At 41.2% G+C, this 22,101-nt stretch overlaps 1 protein-coding gene across 7 annotated transcripts in view; it reads left to right on the top strand.

The window, feature by feature from the left end:
* amph (amphiphysin) overlaps positions 1–22,094 on the top strand; it is a 63,088-nt gene extending 40,994 nt beyond the window's left edge. Inside the window, exons 9-26 of one of the 7 annotated variants that reach the window (XM_066680683.1) lie at positions 2,087–2,169; positions 3,361–3,499; positions 4,692–4,814; positions 4,913–5,014; positions 5,564–5,587; positions 5,785–5,805; positions 6,290–6,460; positions 9,342–9,374; positions 10,610–10,654; positions 11,156–11,434; positions 12,105–12,158; positions 13,815–13,865; positions 14,861–14,911; positions 15,615–15,656; positions 17,770–18,219; positions 18,595–18,771; positions 20,337–20,438; positions 20,889–22,094. In XM_066680683.1, the coding sequence (XP_066536780.1) occupies positions 2,087–2,169; positions 3,361–3,499; positions 4,692–4,814; positions 4,913–5,014; positions 5,564–5,587; positions 5,785–5,805; positions 6,290–6,460; positions 9,342–9,374; positions 10,610–10,654; positions 11,156–11,434; positions 12,105–12,158; positions 13,815–13,865; positions 14,861–14,911; positions 15,615–15,656; positions 17,770–18,219; positions 18,595–18,771; positions 20,337–20,438; positions 20,889–20,993 (2,052 nt within the window). In that variant the 3' untranslated portion in view covers positions 20,994–22,094. Of the gene's footprint in view, positions 1–2,086; positions 2,170–3,360; positions 3,500–4,691; positions 4,815–4,912; positions 5,015–5,563; positions 5,588–5,784; positions 5,806–6,289; positions 7,764–9,341; positions 9,375–10,609; positions 10,655–11,155; positions 11,435–12,104; positions 12,159–13,814; positions 13,866–14,860; positions 14,912–15,614; positions 15,657–17,769; positions 18,220–18,594; positions 18,772–20,336; positions 20,439–20,888 lie in introns of those variants that run through there. The other 6 variants (XM_066680684.1, XM_066680685.1, XM_066680686.1 and 3 more) reach the window with 6 other exon arrangements.
* The last annotated feature ends 7 nt before the right edge of the window (positions 22,095–22,101 follow it).

Raw genomic sequence — 22,101 nt, 5'->3', positions numbered from 1 at the left:
TTTATGATAAAATATTCAGTTATTGTGTCCCAGTTTAGAATTTATGAACGCTACAAATGTATATCTCAGGCACGTGATGCAGACATGTAAGGAGAAGATGAATCTGCCATTAATGAGGCTGACTTACTAAAAGAAGAGCTAATTTCTCATGGTCCACAGACCCTTCATGTTGCTGGGGGAGTTCAAGATTTTCAAATCTTGCTCTTCTCACTTTTATACCCTGTCTTTGAGTTGTGCTTTATATTTAGGTCACGCAGTCTGGCAGGTTGTCATTGGTCAGTCCACCTGTCTCTCAGACGGTGTTTATATTGGCGTTGGAAACACAGGACACCATCTGCTGTAGCTTTTACTCTCTCTCTCTGCCTCTCTTAACATCTTTTTCGACCTCCCTCCCTTACTATCTCTCTCTCTCTCTCTCTCTCTCTCTCGCTATTATCTCTTACTCTCCCCTGCTATCTTTCTCACTCTCTCCCCCATCCTACTACTCTCTTTCTCTCTCTCATTCCCATTATTGCTTTTCTGCATCTCAACACAATGGTAGTGCAGAGAGAGGTGTTTTCAGCGGAATGTATTTGTGTGTATGTGTGTGTGTGTGTGCGCCGGGGGGTGATTGCTGTGCTTTAGAGGACTAAAGCCTGTTTACTCTCATGTTGTGGGGACTATATTCACAAAGTGAGGACGTGTTTTAAGGTTAGCCTAATGTTATTAAGGTGTTGGTTAAGACTTGGATTAAGGTTAGATTAGGTCTCCACTAAAACAAGAGTGTGTGTGTGTGTGTGTAGTCCAGGACAAGGATTAACCACTGTCCAAGTACCCACCCCTGGAAGTCTACCCATCCAATAATGCATGAAAACAAATGTGTGAATGTGTGTGTGTTACCAACGTAATAAAGTCAGAGCTCTTCTAAGGAACTGTGTTACTGCCTGAGTAATGTAGATCACTCTGAGTCATTTTACTGCGCCTCCATTTTGACTTTATGAGGAGTGACAGAGCTCCTCTGTGCTGCCCTCTGCTGGACAACTGATGTGTTGCACTGTACATGAGCTACTACTCCTCACTTTAATTCTTCATTCAGTCAAATGTGTTCATATTAAGTTTGTCCAAATGTTTGTAGACACATGTTATCACTAATACGTTCAGCTACTTTGGACAAAAAACCTTCAAGTGTGCCCACACAGCTTATATAATCTCCATAGGAAATATGAAATGCACTGGAAAGCTCTGCAGTAGCTGAACAAGACCCTAGGGTCAGTATTATTAATGCCACACATCCACCAGAGAGGTATGAAGCCCACAGCAATGAGCCATGGAGCAGGAGTGATGGGGTATAATTCTCATTTGTGTCCAATATGGGTGCACCTTAAGAAACTAGATTTCGTTATTTATAAGGGGTGTCCGCAAACATCCATCCATCCATTCATTATCTGTAACCCTTATCCAATTCAGGGTCGCGGTGGGTCCAGAGCCTACCTGGAATCATTGGGCGCAAGGTGGGAATACACCCTGGAGGGGGCGCCAGTCCTTCACAGGGCAACACACACACTCACACATTCACTCACACACTCACACCTACAGACACTTTTGAGTCGCCAATATACCTACCAATATACCTGTGTTTTTGGACTGTGGGAGGAAACCGGAGCACCCGGAGGAAACGCATGCAGACACAGGGAGAACACACCACACTCCTCACAGACAGTCACCCGGAGGAAACGCATGCAGACACAGGGAGAACACACCACACTCCTCACAGACAGTCACCCGGAGGAAATCCACGCAGACACAGGGAGAACACACCACACTCCTCACAGACAGTCACCCGGAGGAAACCCACGCAGACACAGGGAGAACACACCACACTCCTCACAGACACCGCATGTGTCCGCAAACATTTGGACATGATTTAATTTATCATTCTATTCAGTAAAATCAGTTATTCACTGTAATTCTTCTTCTGTGTAATTTAGAAGGGAGCTAAAATACATATCCGACATACATACACACATCAAATGTTTTCAGGTCTGTTGCTACTTTGTGAATCGCCTTATGGTCGACCTCACGGTTCTATTGTCCATTTCTTTCACAGCTCTGTCACAAGCTGTATGAGGTGATGAACAAACTAGCAGAGCAACACTCAGACAAAATGTTCACCATCCAAGGAGCACCCAGGTGAGTCTTTACTATCTACATCTTCAGAGGTAAAGTTTAATTATTAATACTTCATCTCTACAACAGCCCTGTGATTTTATTGCTTTCATAATCAGAAGTGGGTAGTAACTGGTTAAATTTATTTATTTGGGGGGATATATATATATATATATATATATATATATATATATATATATATATATATATATACATATATACTCACAGAATCAAATAACGACCTCCAATGATGGTCCATCATGTTATAATACAGTTATTATACTGACACCTAGTGGCCTGGATGTGTCAGTGATAAAACCTATTTTAAACATGGCTGCTCCAATTTGGGCGACCCATTCTGTTGAGAATAAACTGGTTCCTTCAGGGACCAGAACACAATACGATTCTGTAGGCCTCTGAGTAAATAATAATGATAATAATAAAAACAAATAACTGATACTATTTGCTAATTCTTGGTCGGGGAAATGACTGATGGCTCCTTTAATAATATATTTAGGCTGTTAAAAATTGCAGTATATTTAGGATACGTTGTCCAGCCGTTGTTGTGATGTTTGATATATTTAAAGATCAGGAATAGTGCAGAAATGCATGCTTCTCATCTGTTCATTTGCTATGGTTCTTGTCCTTTAGTTATAGCAGAAGGAGAAGGTAGGTGGTGTACTGTAGACAGTTTGCTGTAGGACAGACAGCTTGTGGCTTATTGTGTAGTGCTTGTCCCTGGTGGGAATTATAAGCTGTATTGCCGGCATACCAGGAGGCGTACTGTATTATATTTAGAGGGATATAGAGCCCCCCTGCATTGGGCTGTAGACCAATGAAACTGCATTAATTAGAGTGATGGCATGGTGTGTGTGTGTGTGTGTGAGAGATCCAGGACTAATCATCCATCATCATTCCCTGACCTCGCTAATCAGATCCTGAAAAAATGTTCCATTGTTTAGTGCAAAGTCTTTCCTGAGCCGTAGAGATCGTAGCTGTAGCTGTAGCAGTGTTACTGTGAACAAACTGTAATGAAGTAGTTAATTTCAGAGGAAATGTTGAATGAGCTGGCGTCCCCAGATTTGTTATAATCAATTAAACACACCCAAAATGACACAGTTGCATAGATGTCTTCAGAATAATACACTATCAATGCATTTAAGACGTACACTGGTGTCTGTAGTTAATAGCTATCGTTTATGTTTTTATTCACAGTGACTCAGGGCCCCTGCGGCTGGCCAGGACCCCAACGCCTCCTGAGGACGAAAGTCCCGAGATCAGCCCTGTGGCCAGCCCCAACCACACACTGAGGCCCACTTCACCTGGCCCTCCACGACCCAAATCCCCCTCACAGGTGGGTCCTGTAGCCTCTGTGATGTGGCCTTTACGCACACAGTGGTATGAACCAAACATCACCAAACATGGTGTAGGAACTCTTATTCAGGCTCTACAACTTCATATAACATAGCTCTGGCAAGATCTTCACATGCAGACGGTAAAATTTACAATTTTATATTACTGGCAGTAAATTATAATTCCTTACATGGTGAAGTTCCTGAATACTTTGTGAATTGTTAAACCCACTTCCAAGTGGCAGATTACTGAAATCCAGTTGTCAAGAGCCTCTGCTCGTTCCAAGGACTAAACTGAAGCACAGAGGGGGACTGTGTATTTTCTGCTTATAGAATATTAATCTTAAAAATACCACTATGAAAAAGGGTGATTAATAATAATAACAACCATAAGAACAGTCATAACCACAATTCCTGAAATCATAGGCAAGGTGCCTGATTTTGTGTTTGTGTTGTTTTATGTATTCCAGCTTTTAGTCTTAATTTGTTGCGTTATTTGAGTTTCTTTTATGATTTAATATTTTGTTTTATGCTGTTAATTATACTCGTGAAGAACTTTTGAAGCACATGATGAGGGAGCCTGTGTGGGCGACACAGTGGCACAACAGGAAGCGTCACTGTCACACAGCTTCAGGGACACAGGTCGGTAGGTGGATTGGCTACTCAAAAGTGTCCATAGGTGTGAGTGTGTCACCCTGCAAAGGACTGGCGCCCCCTCCAGGGTGAGTTCCCTCCTTGTGCCCAGTGATTCCGGGTAGGCACCAGACCCACCACGACCCTGCGCTGGATAAGCCATTACAGACAATGAATGAATGAATGTATGAAGGGCACACTTCACTGATATGAAGCACAGAATAGGGCGAGTTAGTTGCATGAGTGAGTTAGTTACAAGCCAGTTCTCTGAGGCACTTCATAGCTACAAACTGTGTGCTCATAGTGTATACAGATGGGGACAAAGGACTAATGATGCTTTATTTCTCTCCTGCTTGGTGCAGAGTGAAGACGTAAGTGGACCCCTAGTCTGTAGACTTCAGAAAGTAGCTAATTAATGTTTATCTGTTAATAGTTGGTAGCAGTGGCAGTAACTGGTAGATGATTAGAGAGTTCAGAGCTTTGTGAATTTAACACGATACACAAGCTGGACCCTGGATGGTAGTTAATTAAGTGCATCTTCCTTTGTCATGTCACTGTCAGCTCAAGATTGGACCTCCAAAGCCTCCTCCACCCAAAGTCACTCCGACCAGAGAGGTGGCACAGGAGCAGATCATTGACCTGTTCGAAGGTGGTTTCCCTGAGATCAGCGTCACTTCCCCACAGGTGATTGCCCATGCAAAATACTATGTTAAATATGTACTTTGAAAGGTCCCAGTTATTTCTCAGTGTACAATTTCCTTTCTATTTGATGTTATCTGCAGCCGAATGAGAGACCTGGAGAATCTCTTCTGGATTTGGACTTTGATCCATTCAAACCAGACAGCAATACAACCATCGGTCAAACCCAATCACCTGCAGCTCAGGTACTTCTCTGCCTTACCTCTCAGTCAATTAAAGAGGACATGTTAAGAGAAAATCACTTTTTGAGTGCATTTGAACATTAATTCAGGGATCAGAGTCAGTATACTGTGGGCTACCTAATAAAAGCATAAGGGATTAAATTTGGACCATTTACTAAGTCAAATGCAGAATCATACCATCCCCTCTTCTGAGAGTCTCCAATCACACTACCGTTCCCACTGACATGAATGGAGATATGAGAAAACAAAGCAAAAAAACAAGAGAGAACTCTGCAAAACGGGTGAAAATAAGAGTGGAGAAGGAAGAGAGCCAAGCAAGAACAGAGTTACTCTGTGGGTGAGACTCATTTTCATTGAAAGGAACAGGTGCTGAAAACGGCTGTTCTATGGGCTGCTGTAGGCTTTGATCCTTTTGGTTTTGACCAAAGCAGGCCACAGATGTTTTATTAAGACCCCAGAACTCTGCTAGCTTGTGGAAAAGTGGGAGAATATGTTTCTTGAAATTACATGATATGAATCTGATACATCTTTTTGCACTTTTCTTTTACACAGGCGCTACCTTGGGATCTTTGGACGGTGAGAGAACTTTTTTTATTTTTCTAACTTCTGGGTTCAATAGATAAAAATAAAGCATAAATAAAATCATGCTGGAATTAATTAAATGATTTAGCTTTGTTCTTAATTTTACCTACTTCACTGCATGTAATTTTAGTGTAGGTTAAGCCCCAGGTGTAAATTATTAAAAGATTTTAACAGAAGTATCTGTTTTCCAGGGAAATACTGAGGCCCAGCCTGTAAGTAGCATCTAAACTAAACTTTCTTGGCATGAGTCAGAAAGCAAGTGCTAAAATTTCTGTGCACATAATGGTGTGATTATCACTGATTGTGTTGTAATCTGTGTTTGGAGTTTAGATCACCAGTCCCACCTTCATGACTGTATAATTTCTGGGAGAACATCCCTGGTCAAGTAATGAGTCAGGAGACGTTGGGATGTTAGCATACATTTTTTTAAACAGGAAAAGTGTTGCATGATCTGTAGAAGTACACATATGTAAGAATATCTAAAAAATTCATATATGGGACCCATAAAGACATTCATGCATTTACTGTTTTGTTGTTCACACTATATCCCGATGTGTGTTTCTGTACTGTGACTATGTGACTATGTGTCTTATCCATGCCATTGGCCTCTAGGCAAACTCTGGGTCTGTTGATACTATGTCTGTAAAAGAAAGCAGTTCAGACGATAATCTCTTACTACTTGCTTTCCTTAACCAGGCTCCTGATGCTGGCTTCACTGCCAACTGGACAGCTGACTTTGGCTCTGCAACTGGAGCTAGTGCTGAAGATTCAGGGGCTGCCCTGCCTGCGAATGATGGGCAGGGCTGGCCTCCGGCTGAAGGTTGGCCCTCAGAGGCAGCGCCCCAAGGAGAAGAAACCACAGACGAGGTTAGAAGCTGGGACTCAGAACACAACCCCGAGGTCAACCCAGCCCATGATCCCTGTGCTGTGGGGGTTGCCGAGGCCAAGCAGAAGCTGGGGCAGAAGGGCACAGAGGAAGGCTGGTTCACAGATCAGTCTGACAGGGCAAGGGACCAGACAGGGTGGGGAAAAGGAGAGGAGGCATCTGCAGACTTAGAGGAGAGGAAACAGTCCATGCCAGGAATCATATTCACAGATGAGTTTGGGCAGGAGGTACCAGAGGCCACAGAGAGTAGTGCGCAAGACCTGAACCCAGCACAGGATGAGGCAGACAGTTCCAAGTGGTATTTATCAGGTCAGGCAGATTTGGATGGTTCAGGATCTGAGTATGAAACTGCTGAAGAGTGGGGAGATGCTCCTGGTCAGAATGGAGGATGGGTCAGTGCAGATGATGAGCTTGACTCTGTGGAAAATGAGGGGCCAACTGCAGAATTGAACCAGGATGTTACTAAGTGCAGTGGGGCCCAAGAGGGTTTTGAAAATTGGTGTACAGCTGATACTACTACACCCTTCCCAGAACACAGCTCAGCAGCTGGTGGAGTCTTTGGTAGCAATACATTCCCAGTTAACTGGGACCAGCCAGCTATGACAGAGCCTGGGACACTTCATGAAGTAGAAGGTTTCGGACAGCCGATATCAGCCTCTAGCTCAGTACATCCCACAGAGCAGAAAGAGTGTTTAGGAAATACAGTGCTAAATATTTCAGAATCCACACTGAGCTCAGATCCATTCATCACCTCAGAGAGTGACCCATTTGGGAATGATCCATTTACTACATCAGGGGTGGATCCATTTGGCATTAAGAATGACCCATTTGCCAATTCAGGGACATTTGCATCTGAGTTGAATCAGAAAGATGCCAGTCACCAAGAGAGTGATCTTTTTGGACCTCAGTGTTCAAGCACAGAGGGCCAAAAGATTGGTTTTGATTCATATCCCTTTTCATCCCAAGAAGCAAATGCAGAAATGTGGGCAGCAGATTCTTTTGGTAAAGAAATGACCCCAGACATGTTTGCCCATGAAAGCAAGCAAGACATTTTTGCTAGTGAGACTAACCTAGAAACCTTTGGCAGCAGCACTAACCAAGATGCTTTTGCAAGTGAATCTAAGCAAGAAACAATGCTTCCGTTTGGAACCGAGAACACGCAAGACCTTTTTGCCAATGATACTAACCAAGATCTTTTTGCTAGTATGTCACAGCAAGACACTTTTGCAAGTGAGAACATCCAAGATACATTTCCAAGTGAGATCAAACAAGACCCTTTTGCAGGTGAGAAAAACCTAGATCTTTTATCAAGTGAGGCCACCCAAGACCCTTTTGTCAATGATGCTAACCAAGACCCATTTGAAAGTGAGGCCACAGAAGACCCTTTTGCCAGTGGTACTAAAAAAGACCCTTTTGCAGGTGAGAATTACCTAGATTTGTTTGCAAGTAAGGCCACACAAGACCCTTTTGTCAGTAATGCTAACCAAGATCTTTTTGCTTGTAATACAAACCAAGACCTATTTGGATGTGAGGCCACACAAAAACCTTTTACCAGTGATACTAACCAAGACCTTTTTGCAAGTGAGGCCACTCAAAACCTTTTAACCAGTGAGAACACACAAAATCTTTTAGCCAGTAACACAAGCCTTGACCCTTTTTCATTTGAGGCCTCACAAGACCCTTTTGCCAGTGAGTCTAAGCAAGACCCTTTTGCCAGTGAGTCTAACCAAGACCCTTTTGCCAGTGAGTCTAACCAAGACCTTTTTACCAATGAGTCTAACCAAGACCCTTTTGCCAGTGAGTCTAAGCAAGACCCTTTTGCCAGTGAGTCTAAGCAAGACCCTTTTGCCAGTGAGTCTAAGCAAGACCTTTTTGCCAGTGAGTCTAAGCAAGACCTTTTTGCCAGTGAGTCTAAGCAAGACCTTTTTGCCAGTGAGTCTAAGCAAGACCCTTTTGCCAGTAAGTCTAAGCAAGACCCTTTTGCCAGTGAGTCTAACCAAGACCCTTTTTCCAGTGAGTCTAACCAAGACCCTTTTGCCAGTGAGTCTAAGCAAGACCCTTTTGCCAGTCAGCCTGCACATGATAATTTTGCCAGTGACACAAATCAAGACCCATTTTCTGATGAGACAACTCAAGATCCATTTGCCAGCGAGGCTACTCAAGACCCTTTTGCCAGTGAGTGCAACCAGGCATGGGCAGAGGGCTGGCAGTCTGTAAACACTGGGGAAGGGACAGACTCCGGTGGACAGATTAATGGGTTTGCCCAGTGGGCAGCCTTCCATCCCCCAGATGCTGATCTAGAGAGCTCCAGTAAGGGTTCTTGGCAGGAGGTGAGTGGCAGCAGTGGCTTCTTCTCCTCTGATGGCCAAGGGGACTTCATTGCAGGCTGGCCCAGTGACAGTGGCCAGACTCAAGAGCAGTTTCCTTCCTTTCCTGGTCTAAAAGACAGCCCCCATCCAAAGACTACAGCCGCAGAAATCTCACCCGGTGTTAAAGAGCCAGAGAACTCTGACCTGTCTGAAGATGAGGTTGCGAATCGGAGATACGGAAAGTTGTACCAAGAAATAGATACAGAGAAGGACGAGGTACCTGAAATCCCCCACTGTGTAGTGTAGCATAGAGTAGACCACAGTGAGAGATCCCGCTCTTTTCCTGCCCGCAGATGAAGCACCTGCTACAAACCCCCCCTCAGACCCTGGAATCCCCCACAGTCCACAGAGTAAACCCTAGTTGTGTCCTTCGCTTGCTTTGAATGTTTCTTAGTCCTGTTCATGATTTCAAATACCGTTCCCTTTCCCTTTTTACTCATACAATGCCAGTGTTGAGGTGCCACATGCTAACATTTTCTTTGATTTGGTTTAGGTGACCAACAAAGCTTTTAATGGATTTGCTCAGGTAACTAGGAAATTGGATGCATTGATTAAGCCTATAGGGCCAGTTAGGACCTCATGTTAAATGTTTCTGGTTTTCTGTGAAGGTAACCTGCCTGCAAAGTGGAAAAGCCAAAGCAGAGTCAGAAATTGGAGGCATTTTTTCTTAGCTAATTATATTCAACATTATTTTCATGTTTATGTGCAGTACAGTGCAGAATCAGAGACTATTTTTATTAGTTTTACTTCCAGTAAAAATGGCTAGAAAACATAGTTTTAAAGGATTTATTGTGTAATGTATAATTGTAATTCAAATGTCAAATATTCTTACTCTCTTTTGTCATTTTATAATAAATAATGCATAGGAATAAAAATGACAATAGTTGTTTTAAAAAATAATAATAATTATTACGTCCCTCTGGTCACTTATATTGAAATCACCATTTTAAATTGTCTAAATCAAAACTCAGAATTTTGTATTTAGTATTATCCCCAAGATCAGAACAAACTGATGCACATGCTTATGTAACACTTTTTCCTGATGGAAAATTTATGTTTTAGGTTATTGTTTTTTGAAAACAATTACCATTTTCATTTTAATATTACACAACCGTTACCATAAAATGACAAATGAGCTGGAAAATGTTTGAATTTTTAATTACAATTATACACTAAACAAAAATGTAAAACTTACTTACTTATTTGGGACAGTGTATCTCCATTCCTCTGAAGGGGTATATTTCCACATCTCCAAAGCTAGCAAACGGAGTACTGATAGATGTGAAATTATTCGTAGTGTTGGAGGTTTCGGTGACAATGTATATGTTTCTTTTTTGCCCACTGACACTAAAATATGAATGATTTGTACATGCAAGTCTTTTTGAAGTCATGGAGCGGTCTTTACATTTTGCACTGTATATTATTTGAACTTTAATGTGGTAACTTGATAGGCATCCTCAAAGAAAAGATTAATTATATGAGGACAAATCTGTTTTTGTAGCTGATGTTCCTTTTTTGTGTTAATGCTTTCAGTTTACGAGGGTAGTCGTAAAATTACTGCTGTACTTTTTCCTTACTAATCTCTTTTCCTGAATGATCCCATGCCCCCAAAATATTTCTCACTAGAAACTATTTTGAAGATGTCTAAGTTTGACAACTTACCTTGATGTCGATACAGTGTATTTAAGATGTCCGTGTGTTTAACATATCTGTGAAGTATGGTGTTAAAATCTGTCTTTTTCTCTCCTTTTGCTTCCGAAGGCGGATGGCTCAGCTCCAGCGTTCGTGGCAGACTTTGATAAAATGGTGAGTGAGTGGGTACTTGATTATTAGGAATGATGTATTAGTTGTAATTAGGAAACACACATTATTAGGGGCAAGATCTCATTTGCAAGGGGCAAAGCCAAACTCAAGGGCAAATTTTGGGGTCTGTCACACAGATAAACACACACACAAACACACACTGGCTGAAGAAGTGAGAGAAACCAGAGAGAGGAGCTGAAGCTGGAGTGAACAATCCAGGCCTGTCAGTGTTTAGAAATGTTAGTCCAGAGACTGTAAAATGCTGTATTCTAGCACACTGACTCAATGAATGTATAGATAATATATTGGGAAAAACACACTAGTCAAGTCAAGCCACGTTAATTTAAGTCAAGTGGTCTTTGTGGTCATTCCTCAATAAAGTTTTTATACACTGGAAGCAAATGTTCTTCATGTCCATGGTCAACACAAAACAGCAGTAAGGTCTTTTGACTGAGGTGGTCTTATTTCTAATTCCTGCACTGCATTTGCTGTGTATATGTAAAGTCTGAAGCCCCAGAAGGGGCAGAGGCCAGCGCTGAGGCTGGGGCAAGGGCAGAGGCAGAGGCCAGCGCTGAGGCTGGGGCAGAGGCAGAGGCCAGCGCTGAGGCTGGGGCAGAGACAGCTCCAGAAAGCGAGGTTGCCCCTACTCCAGAAGGAGAGGTGACCCCTGCCCCAGTGGCTGAGGCTGGTGAGGGAGGCCCAATCACTACTCCTCCCACAGAGATCCCAACAGAACCGACGGAGACCACTGCTGCTACCAGCCCACCTACAGAAGAAGCTCCTGTGAGTGGCTTTTTTATGGTCCAAAAATAACCATAAAGGATATGTTTTACATCATTTGTATCATCATCATCATCACCAGCACCACTACCATCATCATCATCATCATTGCTTCCATCATCTCATCAATGTCATCACCAACCATCAGTTGCTTTGATGTGCATTTACATGCAAACCATAATAAGGTTTTGGTAACTTTACAAGTGCTGTAGTAATGTGATAACGAGAAAACTCAGAGTCTACATGAGTCACGGAGTAACCCGACACCTCTCTAAAGTTTTTACTGTTTTCTGGGAATCCCATATTTATCTGGGTGTGTTTCTGCACATGTTCAGACATCGAAAAAACTAAAGTAATCAGAGTAACGGTAGACATGGGCTGAAATATCACTTAGCATTAGCATTAGCACTAAAGACTTCATGTGTTGTCTACATGACCATTTCAATAATCTGCTGAAATCTGATACTGATCTTACTATTGGTTTGAATGTGAACGCACTCGGTTCTTCCCGTCGTTGTTGGCTTTCTTTGATCTCTTTCTTTGTTGTTCTTAATTTTTCAGCCATGTTTTTAACTGTGTTTTGCCTCTTTGGGTAAATGCTCGTGAAAGTGCTGAGCTGAGAGCTGTAGTTAATGATGTTTTCCTGTGTGTGTGTGTGGTTCTGCTCATTAAGAGCACTGTGGAGTCTCCTGCGGCTGCTGAGAATGAGGCAGCAAAGCAGATCGAGGTACGTGCGTTTTCCTATTTTTAAGCCTCACAGCTTAATATAAACCTGCACAGCCTCACTGAGCTTCACACAGCCTGGCTTATTTATTTGTTTGTTTGTTAATTTTTGTTGTACTCATCCTGCCACATGACAGTGGGAATCCAATATTAATGGATGTATATTGTCATGTATGCTTTTTATTATTAATATTTCCTTTGCAACTATTCATTTATGCATCATTAATTTCTTTGACCATTTTAATCACATTTGTTATATGTAATTTATATATAATTTTTTGTACTCAGTTTTCAGTAACATTTTTGGTTTTGTAATGTTTAATTTGAACTAATTCTTATTTGTTTATGTATTTTTGCTCTTTGTTTTGTGTTGATGTTATGTTGCCTGTTGTTAATAATGCTGTGCCGTGTATTAGCAACAAGCCTGTGTTCATAAGTACAGTGGAACCTCTACTAACGAACTTTCCAAGATACGAACTTGCATTTGAATATTTTTTGCCTCCACCAACGAACCACGACTCTAGAAACGAACCCGAGCCTCCTCCGAGCCGACGGCTGGAAATGGCCACTGACCCCAATAGGCGAGTCTCCCAGCGCCCAGACTTGAGTGAGCTTTTAAGATTAGCACATTGTAGCTTTAGCAATTTAGCATTAGTGTAAATAGCAGACATCGAAATTCGTGCTAAGTTAAGCCGTATCTACGCTTCGTCTCCCCACATTCACCGCCTACTCTCCGTTATTCCACCCCCCCCCCCTCCTCCCGTCATACAGCCAGTGCCTGTGTTACTCCTCCAGCCAGTCGTCACGTCTTCAAGGTAGCGATGTGTAATCACTTACAACTTTATTATTTCTTTTTTATTACTGTTTCCACTGTATTTCTCTTTTATTTTTAGTAACGCTACATGTATTTTTTTACTAATTTGAGAGTGTTGTAAACATATATCAGTGCAAAAAGGGTGACTTTCGGGGTGGGGGCTGGAACGCATTAATTGCTTTTCCATTATTTTAAATGGAACCAGGTCACGGAACGGATCAAGTTCGTAGGTAGAAGTTCCACTGTACACTTTCTGTCTTAAAGTATCCAGGCACCAATGTGGTTACTTTAATGTGCTCTCATTACTGAGAGAAGTGTTCAATTTCACACACTGCTCCTGTAATCCTCATACATTAGCACTGTGTGTAGGGCAAGATGCTCTAGGGCAGATGCACATGAGCTGTGGAATTGATAACTAATAATCCAACATCAGTAAATCAGCCTGTGCTTAAATGGCTGGGTGTTGTCAGATGCTCCTAGAAAGGGCTCAACTAAAGTAAAGCGCAGAAGCGAAGTAGTATTGTTAGCCTTGATTTCAGAATGTTGTGTGAGCTGGTGTCTTGTCATTTTTGGACTGTATTTTATAACTTTTAAGGTGCATCATCAAACATTTAATTCCACTTTTAAATGAAGATGATTATTTAAAACTTCTGTTGTTCTCAAGGCTTTCATTTTGGACGCCAAATATTTGAGTCCGCAGCATTTAAAAACCTTCACCAGTGCTTTATTTTTATATGGCTATATATCTCCTGTATAAGTGCCGTTTTATCTGTAGCTCTGTAAACGTGTATATTTGTGTCAGTGTTTTCTTTGGTAACTGGGGTAAAATCCTCCTTTTATGTGTAGACAAGCCCAGCAGAAGTGGCAGAGAAAGAACAAGGCATCCAAGATGCTCCGGTAACTATGACTGATGTCTGAATGACATGAGAGGAGCTCAAATCATATGCAGCCCTGCTTCATATGAGCTTGACTTCATACAGTTCAAATCCTCTGTCAGATGTGGGTAGAGCAGGCGAAATCCATGCTCAAATTAAAGCACTGTGACTTGGATCAAATAATGACTCCAATTTAAAAAAGGTACCATTCCCAGTAACAGCTTGAGTAAAAGAAACAGCTCCAAATTCTGCTTAAACCTGCAGTGTGTATTATTCACCTCCAAATCCCCAAAAGTCACACAGTGCAGCTTTAAAGGATCTTTGTTTTTTTGTTTTTTTTTGTTTCAAATAAGCAATGTTTTCCGAAAGTGATTATTCATTCATTTCATTGTATTTTTTAAACTGTAACTCACATGTGATGAACTCTCAAACTGCTTGGTAAACTCTATATGAACCAGTATATGCTACAAACAGTGGGTCCCCCACATGCTGCATAGTGTGACCATGTTTTAAATAAATTTAGTACAAAATCTCTATGACATCCAGGCCACTAGGAGGCACTATTAAAGCTGTTTTGTAACATTAAGAAGAAGCATTGCAGAAAATGGCTGATTGCTGCATTAAATACCATGCTGTGGGAAATCTGAGTACATCAACAACTCTGTCCTTCTATGTTTGGATCATTCCGGTCTAAACCAACAAACCAAAAGCTAAAGCTCCAGAGTCCGTGGTGTGCTGCACATTGCGTCACTGGTGTTTTTATTATCATTTTTTATCTGCTGTTGGTGGAATCTGTGGATGCTGAACCTATGGATAAAAACTCCCGACTCTATTCCCCACCTCTGAGCTGTGGTGGTTAGTACAGAGATGTTCGGCATCTGTGCTCTGCTGGTTCATCAAAATGAACTCAGCAGGAACTCCTGTATTATATAAAGGCACAGATGGTGTTTTGTACTGAGTTGTGTATCTGAATCGCAGTAGTGTGAGGATTTTTTGCTTGTGTTTACTGTCGTGTAGGAATTTGCTCCAGAGGCAGAAGCAGGAGAGGAGCCACATGCAGAGGCTTTGGTAAAACCTCCATAAGTTTCGTCTTCAATACAGTACCACTGCAGGGGGAAAAAAACCCAAAAAACCAACACACGCTACAGGCTTTCACTCTTTCTGTTGGCAAGCTAACTGCTACATGCTACTTGCTAATATTAGCGCAGTCCTCATTTTAATTTTATCCTGATTTTGCAAGTTTGAAAAACAAATATTCAACTATTTTACACTATAATGTCTTTGAATTTAAAATACAGTACAATAAAACATTTTATATTAAATACAAAAATGCACAAATAAATCAAGAGAATACATTTATCCTTGCTGTCAGCTAACATAACAACAATTAAGGACTCCTCCAAGCGTGTTGAGCTCCACTAACTTTAGCTTACAGACAGTTTGAAAAAATGTGACAGAGTTTAACATCTCAGAGGAAGAATGTACTGTATCTCCACTCCCAGCATGAAAAAATATGCTGATAGATATATATGAGTATACAAATAAAGTATATCAGTGTGTGTACTTTATTAGCACAAGGTGAAAATTCATGTGTAACTCTGAAGTGGATATAAGCACTGGAAATGTATTAAACCACAAAACATGTGTCTGTATGTGTGTTCACTTAAGAAATATACCACTCTGACTCTAGGTATTTTCAGTGTGTATTATCAGAGGGATGTTTCTTGCTGACTGGGTATGAAATGATTGTTCATGTTTCTTTTGTGTGTAGGCCTCTGCTGAAGAAAAAGAGTCTCCCATTGAAGAGACTCCGGTAACTAAACACTGATTAATCTTAATATTATTAACTAATTATACACAGGCCACAACTGTATGTTATACAAACTCATAAATACTCTGCTCTGTGAACTGTCTCACAGTGAAGTCTAAGGTTTTGTAACAGTACCATTGTGTAGGATCTCACAGGGACTGACTGGTCACGTCTAAACTTCCATTAAAAATGTAAATTTTCTTTTATATATATTTATTGGATTAAATTAAATTTTGTCTTTACAGTTCGACATCTTGTTTTATTGCAAAATGCAAGTTTTTGCCTTAATTATTCAGGAAACAGAGGACATAACCTGTCAGTCCCTAGTAAAACTGGTGTTGTGTATCCTATATATGAGAATGTATGAGAAATTCAGACTCCTACTGTCTTGAATTTTACAAGAATTCTTGGAATATTACAATGTGCCTCACACTGGGATTTCCAAAAAGCCAAATGATTAGCTTCACAAGAGGCAGTTTACATGAACAGACTAACCAGGGTCTTACTAGCCTTACTTTAATGAAGCTAGTCTTTAATTTAATGTGCAATTATTGTTTTTTTTACTCCAGTTGTATGCTATGGTTTGGGCACAAGTTTACATGAAATAATCCTGAAACTAGAATACAGCGGCTACAAGCTTTTTCTCTCATTATTAAGTTAATCAAATGTCAGTCATTGTGGATCCATTCAAACTGAAAACGCTATTGTTTAATAGTCCGTATCCAAACTTGTTCCCAAAACTTTGAATACCACATTTCTAAGAGAATGACATGTTTGTGGATGGAGATTTTACAACATTCATTTAAAGTTGTGTCATTTAAATGCTGTGATTGTGTCATTGTTCAACAAAGCTCAGAAAACCATCTTTTAAAGTTAACTTTAAAACTTTCAGTGGATGTAAATCCACACGTTTTCTGAGTGAGTTCCCTTCGGATAGAAACACTCATTGGATGACTTCTAGATTCTATTCTTTTATTTGATTTTATTTTTTTGTTGTTAGTTTTATTATTTTATTGGTTTTATTTTGTTAGTACAAACCAACTGATCCATGACACCACAAGGTCAAGTGCAATGATGAAGGTTAAAAAGATTAACTGTGTGATTCGGTGGCACTAATGACCTTTCTGGTTTCTATGGTCTATAGCCATGTCATTTAAACGGGGGTATCCTGTTTCATTCTGTGTTAAGTTGTTGCCATTGGAAAATGGTAAAGATCCATTGTACCACTATTTTGTTTGTCCATTTCTGAGTAGAATATAATTACATTCTACTGGCTAGAGTCAACTGGCTTAAAAATTAAGCATCTGAATATACTCCAAAATCACAACAAAGTAGAATTCTCAATTATGTTGATAGTGGTGGATTCACATCATTGAACTGGACACAGTGTAGCAAACTTCAGATTTGTTAATCCTGAACTCAGAATCTTTGGAATGTGAACTGAATCAAAATGTCATTTAGAATCTGTGACTCAGCGACATGAACAAGGAAGGAAAGGGTTATACAAGCTACCATTTGGTTAAGGGTTCTGACCGTACCCTGTTTTAACACTGAGAACCTGACAGCTCAGGAATAGTTTAACATTTAGACATGATACACGTAGCACAACTATAAGTAAGACCTTGTCTACCTTACCTGCATCAAGGTGTGAATTGTGATAAGCGAGTAATCCAGCTCCGATATCCACCCAAAATCCCAAGCATTATAAAAATACAGCTGTTTCTAGGCTTCGCGCTTCATGAAAGGGTCAATATATTTGTCAGCAGTAGCTTATAAGTCACTAGAGTTCACACCACCAAGCTGATGGCCACTCTGCCTCGAGTAAGGCACCCCACCATGCCATCCGTGCTCCCCAAAACCCTTCATCGTGCCCAGTGAACCTTCATCAACTCCAATGACTTGACTGTTGGTGAAACTTCTGTCAGTTTGACACTAAACTGACACTCATCTCCTCCACATTGAGGACAGTTTCAACCACAGCAGTTAAACTGCTCCCTGCTCCCTTCATAGTGCCTCACTCTAAGTGCTCTCCCATGTGCTGCTCAGCAGTGATCCATCCACACGACTGGCTGTTAGTGTTTCATCACTGGCTCTCACATCTGGGTGCATGTTTTAGAATGTAGAAACCAAAGTGGAGAATGAAGCTGGTGCCACAGAAACCAAACCAGAAGAAGAGGCTGGTACCGTTGAAACCAAACCAGAAGAAGAGGCTGGTACCGTTGAAGCTAAACCAGAAGAAGAGGCTGGTACCATTGAAGCTAAACCAGAAGAAGAGGCTGGGACCGTTGAAGCTAAACCAGAAGAAGAGGCTGGTACCACTGAAACCAAACCAGAAGAGGAGGCTGGTACCATTGAAACCAAACCAGAAGAGGAGGCTGATACTGTTGAAACCAAACCAGAAGAAGAGGCTGGTACCGCTGAAACCAAACCAGAAGAAGAGGCTGATACTGTTGAAACCAAACCAGAAGCTCAACTTGGTACAGTAGAATCCAAACCAGAAGATGAAGCTGGTAAAGTAGTGGTGAAACCAGCTGGTGAAACCAGTAAGGAAGGTGCAGAAAAGGAGGTATATATATCCAACCATAATTTTGTACTTGGGTTCACATAAAGAATCGAAGCATCTTGTTTTTTATAACTGCTCAAGAATTAGCATGAAGGCAAAGACTTAGCATAAAGTGTTGAACAAGCTGATACATTTGTGGACTTATGTGACTGCTTATTCTGAATTCTAAAATGTGGGATTTTGCCTTTGGAATATTTTTTTGTCTTATGACTTTTTTCATGTCACCTCATTTGGTCAAAATGGAGCTTACACTTACTGCAGATATATGGCCAACAAATACCATGTGGTAACCTGTTAGAGGGGTAACGTAAAAGTGACTGTTCTGTGACCAAACATGAAATGTGCGTTAACATCCTCTCGTCTATTGTCCTGTTCCAGGAGAAGATGCCTATTCCCTCTGTTGTAATTGAACCTGCCTCTAGCAACGAGGGCGACGATGACCGTGATGGCGACATCACGTCTCCAACAGCCACCAGTGGAAACGAAGTGACTCCAGACAGTCAGTCGGCCAAAGACATCTCCTCCTCTGGCATGCCTCCAGGCTTCATATTCAAGGTTAATTCATTTATAGCAACAGGGAACATCTGGTCAGTGTAACAGTACACAGTTATTTGCCACTGTGTAAGGAACTCCAGTGTACAAGTGCGGCACACTACAGACATTAATGTCATTGGATATAAAGTCACTCACTCTCCATGCTGAGGTTTGAGCACTTGGCAATACTTAACAATATGTTTACTGACCTTGTCCCACAATAAAAAGATACAGCCCCACTGGTGTCCTCATGTAGCACAACTGTTTAAAGGCTAAGCACCACTTAACGGACCTCCATGAATATTTCACATTATTGTAGTTACTGACAGATATAAGTATGAATTAAAATGAAAATAGCAGCTTAATTTGCTTTAAAACTGACAATTTTATTAAATTGACGGAAAAACCCGAGCTCGCTACGGAAATTCTTGAACACGACCGTGACGTCACTGGTGGACAACAGCTGAACAACGCCGCGGTAAAACACCGTTATGACTGACTGTTATGACAGTATCTAGCTAAATAACCAACATTATTCATGACAATAGCCTAGCAATAAGCTAAACTCAAATGTAGAGGTACCGTTATTCTTGTAAATGTGATCGAAGTCGAACTCGAATTCATCCGACACTATAAACCTCCGTAATGCAGCTACGTAGCCGAGTATAATCTGAGCCACCGAGTTTAGCGAGTCAAGCTAACGTTAACTAACACCAACTAAAACAGGCGAAGTGAGTGTCCTTACCCTGTTTACCTCCATGTTACAGAGGCTCTTGAACACCTTTCGTTGGTGTCCTTACATGCCCATATTGTTGGAAAAGCGCCAGTGAAATGAGCTACAGATAACGGAGTGAGCGGATGGTCCTTTCCAAAGTGCCCGTTTAAAGTTGACAGATTTAGTCCATTTTCTGGATATTTTGGGATCTTTGGGCCATTTGTTCGCAGATGTCCCACTGTACATTGAATGATTGCAGCCAAAAACAACACACCTTTTCGTCATTTTGCATTAAATTAAGTGCAGCTTCTAGAGTTGTTGTCCACCGTCTACGTCACAGGCAAGACGCCTATTAGAGTTTCCCAGCACCGTTGGACAACATTTTTTTAAACCTTATTCCTTGAATTAGTAAGAAATAACATGTTTTCTGACTCTCAATAAACACAAGTTAGGAACTCAAACTCCACTGTATTTATTTGTTTGACACTTTCATATCGCTGCTGCTTAGCCTTTAAACATCTGTTCTGATGAATCAGTTTGGAAGATCACAAGAGCACTGGTGGCCCACTCTCCCTGTCTGATATCATCACAATCCCTGGAAGAGTCCTTAATCAATGTAATAATAATCAAATATAATTCTCATTGATAATTTAGTGTGAATTATTGAGCACTTGAATCGAAGAACCATATATGAGAATGTTTTTAAACACCCCTTTATTCTGAAACGATATTGTTGGAAGCCCTCTTCTGTTTATTATGTTTTAAGTAGTGTTTTAAATAAATAATCAGCAGGTTGCACCTATACAAGGGTTTGACAGCAACTAGGATTCTGAAGGAGTCTTAGCTCATATTGCTGGCCCTTTCCCTGCAGGTGGAAACGATGCATGACTTTGACGCTGCAAACCCTGACGAGCTGGAGCTGAAGAGAGGGGACGTGGTTCTTGTTGTTCCCACGGAGCTGGCGGAAGATCAGGTATGGTCATTTCTGTCATGCACGGCAGGAGCATTATTCACACACTGAGGAATGTGGAAGACAGAGATAAATTCAGCTGAAAAGAAGAAGACCAGGCTGTGCTCACATCACCAAGTTGATGTTTAAGTTTTCAGGCCACTGCACCCCGTCCAAGACTCGGTGTCCAATGATGCTTTTCCACTGCAAGGTCCTTAATCTACTCGACTTGGCCCTGCTCAGCTCTTTTGCGTTTTCATTGGACTAAACTGGTATATGGGATTTATAGTTGAAAACAAACCAGGTGTAAAACCGTGTAGAGCTGAGCACAGTCAAGTAGAGTAGGGACCACACAGTGGAAAAGCACCATAAGAGAGCACAGTTGTCTGCCCTTTTTGTCAGCTTTGTTGTTTCTGCTAATCTATGGCCTACCCTGTTATTGTCCTGTCTGACTGTGTGTGTGTGTCTATGCAGGACGCTGGCTGGCTGACTGGTATCAGAGAGACTGACTGGCTTCAGCGTGGAGCTTCTGCTCAGAAAGGACTTTTTCCAGAGAACTTCACGCAGCGTTTGGGCTAAAGTCTCCGGATGCCGGGCAGGTGTACGACGCCTAAAGCTACACACACAAAAGAGCCGTCAGCGTGGATCTGACGCCTGACTGACCTCCGTCGATCAGCCAACCAGGAACACCGTATCAAAGAGGGAAATAAAAAAACAAAAACAAAAAAATAAATAAATAAAAACACAGTTGACTAAAACGACTGGAAACACGAACCCCGTACTCAGAGCTTAACGAAAATAAACAGAGCATGATGCGATAGTATGGTCTACCTTCCTCTCCAACCAAGACCTCTCTGGTTTTGTTTGTTTACCTGTAAGCAGCAGCGAATTGATGTGTGCTTTGTTGGAACTGTGGTGACCTCCACATGTAACCCCTGTGATCTGTTAAAAGGAAAACTTTAAAAAAAATGAGAGACAAAAAAAAAATAACCTTATCTTCTCTGCACCAAGTGTATTGTATTGAGTTTGTTGCTCTGCAGCAAATTTTATCAGAATTTGTAGTGATATGATCTATTTAACCGTTCTAAGTGTTACGCGAGACTTCAATGTTTTCTTTGAGACATTTCAGACCTAACTGTTACCTTTGCATCACTGTTAGTGTTCTCTGTAGTTTTCATGGCTGGGCTGTGGTAGGAACATTTGGCGAAACTGACCTTGACCAGACGTTGCCAAATGAACAGAGTCCTGAGTAATGTCCCGTTATTATGAGCATGCGAAAATGTTTCTGAAGAAAGTCTGGGACGTGGCTTTAGGTGAAATGCAGCTTTGCGAAAAATACTAAACGTGTTTCCCTACTACAGACACTGCGTATATCCACAGTTAGAAGAAAATGCAGAAATGAACCTGTGAAAGTGTGGAAAAAAATCTAATGTTGAATGCAATTTTATGTGTTGAGAAATTCTATTTATTTAACTTTATATTTTTTAAGCTGAGGCTCACTGGGAGACTTCTGGGGTGGGAATCTGCAAAATATGCAATATATGTCATTTGGTTTAAACAGTAACCATTGTCTTGATTGTTCGGTTTAGAAGTAAAGGTCACTCCTGTGTTTGTACTGTTAGTCTTCACCGTAGACATTTTTGTGATGTACATATCTGTGTTAATTTATCTGTAAAGTGAATAAAGA

Source organism: Hoplias malabaricus, chromosome 9, assembly GCF_029633855.1.
Source record: "Hoplias malabaricus isolate fHopMal1 chromosome 9, fHopMal1.hap1, whole genome shotgun sequence".
Taxonomy (NCBI): Eukaryota; Metazoa; Chordata; class Actinopteri; order Characiformes; family Erythrinidae; genus Hoplias; species Hoplias malabaricus.
The sequence above is the reverse complement of the archived record's forward strand: the minus strand, read 5'-3'. Positions and strand labels throughout refer to the sequence as shown.